Below are 9,974 nucleotides of genomic sequence, written 5' to 3'. Positions count from 1 at the left end.
ACATGTTTGATCATCATTCAGACAGCAGACTTGTAGGCTATTAATAAATAATGGATACATACAAGCAGATGACAAATACGTTATAATAACCGTAATTAAACTACTAAACTATACCTGTTCCATCTCTATACAGCACTCTGACTCTGTAGGCATTATTGTCCGACTCGAAATGAACACCGTTACTGAGAGTTTCTGATATTATAATCATTCCGTGAGATGAAATTGTCCTGAGAGACTGAGCGCGAGCTCATGAAGCTCCGCCCCCTGTGTCGTGCAGCAGAAGCTTATTTGCATTTAAAGGGCACACACTAAAACAGCGTGTTTTTCTGAGCCCCAAAAAATGTCAATTTAAACATGCTATAAAAAATGATCTGTTGGGTATTTTGAGCTGAAACTTCACATACACACTCTGGGGACATCAGAGACTTATTTTACATCTTGTGAAAAGGGGCATAATACGGGACCTTTAAGACAAATTAAGTGAACATAGAGTAAGTTATTGGTTTGAGTGGATGTTGCCATGTCCCTGAAAGATTACAAGAGCTTCATAATTTTCATGTTGCTAATCAAACATGTTTACTTGTGAATATTGTTTGTTAACTGGTAATCAATTTTATAGGCTTTCTTTTCTACTTTCCATCCTCTTCAGTTAGTATTAGCGATGGAGGTGATGAATTGTGTGATGTTTTGTGATATCAGACGGTTTGTGTTACTCTAAAAACATTCAAAACAAACTTCAGGTAAAAAAAAACAAAACTCAATCCGTCACTGAGCAATGACTAACTCTAACTCCATTGTGTAAATAATCAGGTTATACTTAATCAAGTTGAAGTGTCTGATCTTGACAATGTCTGAGTCTGCTATACCCTTTTATAGAAATACTTCCATAAATGACAACACACTCGTGTTCATTACAGATCTACCGAGTACAAAACTCCCTATAGCGACTTATGATTGGAAAAAGTCCATGTAGCTGAAAGAACTGAGTGTTATAATGCTGTTGTGTCTGTAATGTGGTCTCAGACAGGGAACTGCCCTAGAACTGCTGATTTGATCAGATTCTTCATGCACTTTGCGTCAGTTCTCTGTTACTCGATCCTAATTGACAGGTGTGGTCAGGCTTTGGTTTGCATATTCTGGCTCCAGTTTTCTGCAGCCATACCACGCTACGCTTGCCCATGATGCATCACTGCCAGACAGATGAGGTTGGCACTGATTCTTTCACTGTTGACGTAAACCAGACCAGGACACCCTTGAAAACTACGTCAGTGGGGTTGTACAGTACAGCTTAAACTTCAAATGCATGCTTGGCATTAGTCCTAGTATGCATTTGATTAATGTTACCCTGAATTTTGATAGTAATGCTTGTTAAAGTAACCCTTTACAATAAGGTCTCATTAGTTAATAATGCATTAGCTAACATGAACTAACAAGCAATATATTTTTAAAGCATGTATTAATCTGTTATTAGTCCCGCTGTGGTGAAAATCAAGCTTTTAATGTTGGTGTTTTTAATATGCTTTAAGACAAACCATGTGCAAATTTATATGTCAACACCATTGCTGAGTATTTTCTCCTTAAAACTGCAGTGAATCAAAGACAGTCTCAAAAACATTGCTGGTGTTTCTGACGTCACAAACTACCTTGTAACCAATCAGATCAACGTGTGATCGTCAACCAGTGGATCTCTGAGCTGGAGTGAGTGAGTGGAGGCGGGGCTCATTTGCATATTCATAGAACCATGTTTACTAAATGAGGCAAGGGTGTAGAGTTACATTCAAGCTATTTTAAGGCATGAAGAATTTTTAAAGTATAGCGTTTAAATGTAAAATTTTGGTGATCAAAGATAAGTTTGACTACATGGTTTCTTCAAAAAGATCAAAATTTGTGTTACGAAGATGAACGAAATTCTTACTTACATTCGTAGTAATTAATGACAGTTTTAATTTTTGGGTGAACTATCCCATTAATGCATTAGCTAACATGGACTAACAATGAGAAAAATATTTTTTAAAGCATGCATTAATCTGTTAATCTTAGTAAAAAATATATTTGTTCATTGTTCAATGATGAAGGATTTTCCTTTTTGCGTGAGCCATTCTTGTTTCTCGTGCAACCCATTCCTCTGGTTTTTCCAAAAGCTTGCTGTTCTGCAGAAGAAGAGGCTTTCCTAAAGCAAGCCTGTCTGGATATGTTATGATAAACGAGCACATTTGGCAGCGCTGCGCACTTGGACTTCATTAAACGTCATCAGAATGTGTGTGTGAGCTCAAGCGCTAGGAGGAACGTGAGGATCTCGACTCGCTGAACCTCTGTCGCAGATCCCGCTGGCTCGTGTCCAGGCATGGGATCCGCTATTTAAACCGGACTCTGCTGACAAACCCGTTACAATCCAGAGAGACTCGAGGAAACGCGTGAAACGGGCTGACGCGCTGCAGGGTGAAACATCCCGGTGAGTAACTACAGCACTGGCCTTTTGACTACTTTATACTACTTTACATTAAAAAGCTGCGATGTGTAGGCTACTTTCAAATATAAACATATGTTTAAGTCATGTCTAAATATGCGAGGATAGTTTACAAAAACTTTAGTCATTGTGAACTTTGATGTAGGCTAGAGCTGATTTTGCCCTAGTCTGTATAGTTTTTTTAAGTGGTTTTGAAGATTCTTTTTAGTTTTAGGTTTTCTGGAAGAATTCTGATTTTGTAAATTCCCCATTTCTTTGTGATCCAATTTTAGTCATAATAATAGCCAACTATCGGTAACACGTTTAGGGTCCAATTCTCACTATGAACTCGTTGCTTATTGGCATGCATATTACTAGGATATTGACTGTTTATTAGTATTTATAAAGCACATATTAATTGCTTATTCTGCATGACCATTTTCTACATCTCTAAATCAAATACCTAAACTTAACTACCTTACTAACTATTAAAAAGTAGCAATTGGGGGTTAATTGAGGCAAAAGTTATTAGTAAGAATTGAACTCTAATATAATCACTTTTTTCTTACAGATGTTTATTCTAATAGTCAAGTCATCTTCATTTATATAGTGCTTTTAACTATAGGCCTATAGATTGTTTCAACGCAGCTTTACAGTGATGATAGGAAATTAAAGTAACAGAGATTGTTTTGGCTTTACAGTTCTAGAATTAAGTTATTATCCAGCTAAAGTTAGTTTTGATTGATTCACTTCCATTGCAAAGATCATATTAACTTAGGGGCCGACACGACACCGAATAGTATGGAAGCCCGTTTCCGCCACATTGAGTAAAAAAATAAAGATTCTTTAAGTCATAATAATGAGAAACTTTCTCATAATTATGACTTAACATCTCGTAATAATGAGAAACTTTCTCGTAATAATGAGAAACTTTCTCGTAATAATGACTTAACATCTCGTAATAATGAGAAACTTTCTCATAATAATGAGAAACTTTCTCGTAATAATGACTTAACATCTCGTAATAATGAGAAACTTTCTCGTAATAATGAGAAACTTTCTCGTAATAATGACTTAACATCTCGTAATAATGAGAAACTTTCTCATAATTATGACTTAACATCTCGTAATAATGAGAAACTTTCTCGTAATAATGACTTAACATCTCGTAATAATGAGAAACTTTCTCATAATAATGACTTAACATCTCGTAATAATGAGAAACTTTCTCGTAATAATGAGAAACTTTCTCATAATAATGACTTATTTTCTCGCACTTCTACGCATGCGCAAAGCAGCGGAGCAGAAGGGCGTGCCACACTAGCGACATCCGCTGGTCAAAGCCGTGTAAATGCATCACAGCAAACTTGGCACGCTCTGCAGTGAATAACATTAAAGATAAATGATCAGTATATGAGACAGGCTTCCATACTAGATAGTCTTTTATTCATTTGTAATATTCATTTGTATTTTTGTGTATGAACAAGCAGCAATACAAGGGTGATCCATGGATTTCAAATAGACGGAGGGATGACAGCACACCTTTCCAAATCTGTTTAAGAACACTTCATCTGGAAATCTGTGTAAGGGTCCGTTCATACAGAACGCGCTTTTTCATTGCTTTTCTAGGCAAACGCGCACTAGACGGACGTTGCGCTCGCTCTTCTGCAGCAATCTTGCGCATGACACGGCGTTCTAAATTGAAAAGAAGTTCAGCTTTTAAAAACACGTCTCGACCTTGCGTTTTCCCCCATTCCACTGCCCACTTATGTTTAAATGTCCCCAAAGTCATAAACATCTTAAAGGTGATTTCTGTATTGATATCTTCCAGATGAACCTGCACATCAAATATCCTAGAAGCATCTGCAAAATACGTGTTATATTAACACACATATGTGTTACACTTAAACTTGACGAATAAATGTAATATTCCAACTTTAATCTGATAGTTTTGTAAATTCATGTTTACAATTTCCATCGGTGTGCACAAGCAGGCGTCCTTCGTTACCATGGTAACCGTCCTGCTTCTGCATTCCACTTTCACACCTTATCGTGCGCATGGAAAAGTATGGAAGATATAGGCCTACTGATGATGTTATTTAATGATACTACAGATTGCACTTAGTAGATCAAACTGACTTTAATGAAAACAACTGTTTTGCAGAGCGTGCCAAGTTTGCTGTGATGCATTTACACGGCTTTGACCAGCGGATGTCGCTAGTGTGGCACGCCCTTCTGCTCCGCTGCTTTGCGCATGCGTAGAAGTGCGAGAAAATAAGTCATTATTACGAGAAAGTTTCTCATTATTATGAGATGTTAAGTCATTATTACGAGAAAGTTTCTCATTATTACGAGATGTTAAGTCATTATTACGAGAAAGTTTCTCATTATTACGAGATGTTAAGTCATTATTTCGAGAAAGTTTCTCATTATTACGAGATGTTAAGTCATTATTATGAGAAAGTTTCTCATTATTACGAGATGTTAAGTCATTATTTCGAGAAAGTTTCTCATTATTACGAGATGTTAAGTCATTATTATGAGAAAGTTTCTCATTATTACGAGATGTTAAGTCATTATTATGAGAAAGTTTCTCATTATTACGAGATGTTTAAGTCATAATTACGAGAAAGTTTCTCATTATTATGAGATGTTAAGTCATTATTACGAGAAAGTTTCTCATTATTATGATAAAGTTTCTCATTATTACGAGATGTTAAGTCATTATTATGATAAAGTTTCTCATTATTATGAGATGTTAAGTCATTATTATGAGAAAGTTTCTCATTATTACGAGATGTTAAGTCATTATTATGAGAAAGTTTCTCATTATTACGAGATGTTTAAGTCATAATTACGAGAAAGTTTCTCATTATTATGAGATGTTAAGTCATTATTACGAGAAAGTTTCTCATTATTATGAGAAAGTTTCTCATTATTATGAGATGTTAAGTCATTATTATGAGAAAGTTTCTCATTATTATGAGATGTTAAGTCATTATTATGAGAAAGTTTCTCATTATTATGACTTAAAGAATCTTTTTTTTTTACTCAACGTGGCGGAAACGGGCTTCCATAGAATAGCCTATAGTAGCCTATAAATAATAATATGTCATTTTAACTTTCTCTAATGTGCTTTCTACAGGTAACTCAGTTCCTGTGACTGTCGTAATGGAGTTGGCGCACAACGCCTCCGCGCTTTCACCGCAGCAGAGCAACAGAAGCGCGTTATTGCCCGGTGGAAGCGACAGCAACGCGTACCTGTACATCATCATCGTCGTGTCCTTCTACGGAGTCTTCCTCATTGGGATCATGCTCGGTTACCTGCGCACCAAGCGGCGCGAGAAGCGTCGCTCGAACGCGTTCACGCGGCTTCTGCACGAGGAGGAGCAACGCGAGTGGGGCGCGAGCCAGAAGAAGAACAGTTTCAGTCTTCCCGCGCTGCGCGCCTCGCCGGTGCCGTTCATGCTGAACACCGGCCGCTCGCCCCTGGCGTGCGCGTTGTGCTCGGTGGAGCAGAGCAGTGTGAGCTCTCTCAGCTCCGTAGCAGATGTGCACTTCGCCATCGAGGAGGAGTCGGACAGCGGTGGACCCGAGCATACACAGAAAACGGGCGTAGGATCGGACCACAACCCCGGGGGAAACCTCTGAGGTTCCCGCCAAAAACATTACTATGGCAACCAAAGTTCCCGCCAATAATAATTACCACAATTTACATTACTACAAATGAAACTGTTTGAAATTGGTTCTAGCCACCATTGTAATACAAAAATAAATGTAAGAACTTTTTTTGAAAGTTTCCTGTACTGTTTTAAGACAAATCCTGTGTTACTTTATTCTGGTTTTACAGTAGTAAATAACTGTAGTAAGGTGGCAAGAACTGGTTGCCGTTAAGTGTCCGCGGCAAAAAGTTCTCTAAAGTGCCATGGCGGCAAGTACGAACTCTTACGCCAGAAACATACTTTTACACAAGTAGCCCTACGAAAGCCAACGGAAGTTTGTACATAGTTAAGTTGTGTACTATTGCGTTGCTGTGGCAGCGCTTCTGAACTTTCCTAGTCTTTGTTGCATTGCTAGCTTCACTGGCGAATCTCATTGAAAATATCGACACAGCTGACTTTAGCTGAGTGGCTCAGCAAAATTATCTTCAGAAGCATTAGTCGGCCTGAAAAAGGAAATGAACTGCATAAAGAGACTGATCAAGCTAATGTCCTGTAGCACCCCTTGTGGTAACGCTGAATGCAACGCATACTTGCGAAATTAATTGGATTTGATCTTGGAATACAAACAATGACACAGGAAATTGAGCTTGTGTTACTAGAAGCCTCTTCACGTATTTGTGTAAAGTATGTTTCAGGCCTTAAACGCGATGTAACCACTGCAAACATTGCGATAAACCTGGAATCACTTGAAAAAAAACTTAAACTTTTTAAAAATCATTTTACTTACTAAAGGCCTATATCGTCATCCACACGGATGTGTAAAATGATTTAAAATGTTAAAATTAGTATGTAAAATGATCTGTATATATTGTTCTACATGCATGGATGTCTATTTAAATTTTATCTCATTTTTTATGTGTTACTTTGTGTAAACTAAATAAAATGTTCCTAATGTGAAGGTTTTGTGCCTATTTATGTTTGCACTTACCGATTATCGCCACTTGGGGGAGTCAAAGACTGCAAGGAATTTTTCTCAGACTCATTTTTTACATACGAACATAAGCATTCAGAAATGTAAATCCTAGTAAATCACATAATTACCACAGTTTGAAATGTCATTGAAACATTAAATAGATTTGTTTCATATATATTTTCAATAGGAACTGAAACCCTGCTCATATTCTGAAGCCCGATGAGAATAGATTGTGTGAGGCCTCTTAGCGTCATTAAAAAGATAGAGATCTTTCAAGCGTCCACTCCTGAAACATTTTTCATCCTATTAATCCCCTTGAGAACGGGCTGATGTTCACTCTGGGACAAAGGGGGTTTTGCTACATTCATGATTGTGTGCTTTTACATAGATCATCTGCATGATTATAATAACCCGAATCCTTCATCATAATAATCAGTCTTTGTTGTCCTAATGAAATGACATCACATGCACAAGTGTCAGCGACCCGTCTTCCGCCCCAGGGAGTGCAGTGGAAACTTCTCGCATGTTTTCCGTCTGAGTGGATCTTTTCCAATAAAAAGTCCTCGGTTCATCTGATGTGAGTTGGACGCAGTATTAGGAAACTTTTTAGAGAAACATATTCAGATTTGGTCAACCTGTTGGCCTGGCTGCTTTTCAAAGTGACGAGTAAAAATTGAAAACCAGCTGTTTCGTTTAGTCTTACAGTTACATAAAAGACTTCCGAACAAAACACAGCATGTGAATAATTTACTGAATCATTTTTTGCTCTATCAAAGATCATGAATTATAAACCATGTCGTGAAAATCAGATTCTGATCTCTTTCAGCTGAAAAGAAAATACAAGCAAGCTTATACATGCAGTCACGTCTGTTTATGGTCCAGCTTATACTCCCAAGTAGATTCATTTTGATGAAATGATTGGACTGTGTGAAAGACAGAAGAAAGGTTAGTGTGACTCAAACTCCCTGTAGAGGAAATGAAAAGCACGGCCTCCCTCTCTATGTTTCTCTGAAACATCTATGGCATGAATGGAGAAATCAGGATCTGTGTTATTATTTCTGTGCAACAGTAACTGTGAATAGGACAGCAGTAACTGACCTGGAAACAGCTCTTTTTGGGTGTTTATTTATTTATTATTATTATTTTTTGCCAACAGTATTAGGCAGAATAGGGACAATGTTCTGGCTCTTTTGCACAATGAAACTCATATGATAGCTTTGAGGAACAAATTGAAATTTAAGCTAGTTACTGAAAATGCTGTCTCATATAGCTCTCAAATTGCACTCTGCACATCCTTTTGAGTCATGATGCAAATGACATTTGACAACGGTAAGCAGTTATTGAGGATTTATCAGTGAAAACAAAGTAAAAAAAAAAAAAAAATTAAAAAACACATTTGGAGCCTTATTATTATTATTATTATTATTATTATTATAGAGTTATTGTAAATTATTCAGAACGGAGTCACTTACTGAGCGTTTTTTTTGTGATGTCTATCAAATTGAAAAAGTTTTGTGTGCTGACCTGTTGCCCATATCACAATAATGTGATGTTACATTTTTGGAGCTTAAAGGGATTGTTCACCCAAAAATTAAAATTGCTGCGTAACACGAGAATGAACCTCATTGGTTCTCGCAGAAGCTCAAACGTGATGCGTAACACGAGAATGAACCTCATTGGTTCTCGCATAAGCTCAAACGTGATGCGTAACACGAGAATGATCCTCATTGGTTCTCGCAGAAGCTCAAACGTGATGCGTAACACAAGAATGAACCTCATTGGTTCTCGCAGAAGCTCAAACGTGATGCGTAACATGAGAATGATCCTCATTGGTTCTCGCAGAAGCTCAAACGTGATGCGTAACACGAGAATGAACCTCATTGGTTCTCGCAGAAGCTCAAAGTGATGCGTAACACGAGGTGATGCGTAACACGAGAATGAACCTCATTGGTTCTTGCAGAAGCTCAAAGTGATGCGTAACATGAGAATGAACCTCATTGGTTCTTGCAGAAGCTCAAAGTGATGCGTATCACGAGAATGAACCTCATTGGTTCTTGCAGAAGCTCAAAGTGATGCGTAACACGAGAATGAACCTCATTGGTTCTTGCAGAAGCTCAAAGTGATGCGTAACACGAGAATGAACCTCATTGGTTCTTGCTGAAGCTCAAAGTGATGCGTATCACGAGAATGAACCTCATTGGTTCTTGTAGAAGCACAAAGTGATGCGTAACACGAGAATGAACCTCATTGGTTCTTGCTGAAGCTCAAAGTGATGCGTATCACGAGAATGAACCTCATTGGTTCTTGCAGAAGCTCAAAGTGATGCGTAACACGAGAATGAACCTCACTGGTTCTCACACGTCAAGCGAACAAGCTTGAGCTTCCGCTTACCACAACTGATGTGTGAGTTGTTGAATGTTTATATCTGTTTATCATATAATAAAGCGATCGAGTCTCTTCAGAAATATTTGACAAAACCGCTCAATTCATATGGATTAGTTTTACGATCTTTTTATGAACTTTTTAAAGCATTGAAGTGGTAGTTGCGTAGCTGTCAATGGACGGACAGAAAACTCTCAGATTTCATCAAAAAGATCTTCATTTGTGTTCCGAAGATGAACGACAGTCTTACGGGATAATGACATGAGGGTGAGTAAATGATGACAGAAGTTTCATTTTTGGGTGAACAAGGAATGGCTGCAGAAAGTAAAAGTGCACTTGTGCTCAAAATAAACCGTAAAATAAAAGTAATTTCTCTCTCTTTGCTCACTGATTTAGTCACACTGACATTTGATGCTAACATTTACAAAGTAAATCCCTAATACAAAAAAACTCTGTCTTTTTCTTCTCTGACCTTTAAGACTTTCCTTTTAATGGAAATGTATGTGGCTTG

General features: G+C 37.6%; 1 protein-coding gene across 1 annotated transcript; it reads left to right on the top strand.

The window, feature by feature from the left end:
• The first annotated feature begins 2,139 nt into the window (after positions 1 to 2,139).
• Positions 2,140 to 6,235, top strand: kcne4 (potassium voltage-gated channel, Isk-related family, member 4). Its single transcript, XM_079886897.1, has 2 exons — positions 2,140 to 2,452; positions 5,592 to 6,235. The coding sequence occupies exon 2, from the start codon at positions 5,618 to 5,620 to the stop codon at positions 6,095 to 6,097; it is 480 nt and encodes a 159-aa protein (XP_079743023.1). The 5' UTR covers positions 2,140 to 2,452; positions 5,592 to 5,617; the 3' UTR covers positions 6,098 to 6,235.
• Positions 6,236 to 9,974: the final 3,739 nt, after the last annotated feature.

This window comes from Squalius cephalus (genome assembly GCF_949319135.1).
Source record: "Squalius cephalus genome assembly, chromosome: 11".
Taxonomy (NCBI): Eukaryota; Metazoa; Chordata; class Actinopteri; order Cypriniformes; family Leuciscidae; genus Squalius; species Squalius cephalus.
Note: the sequence above shows the minus strand (reverse complement) of the source record. Positions and strands in the feature narration are given on the sequence as shown.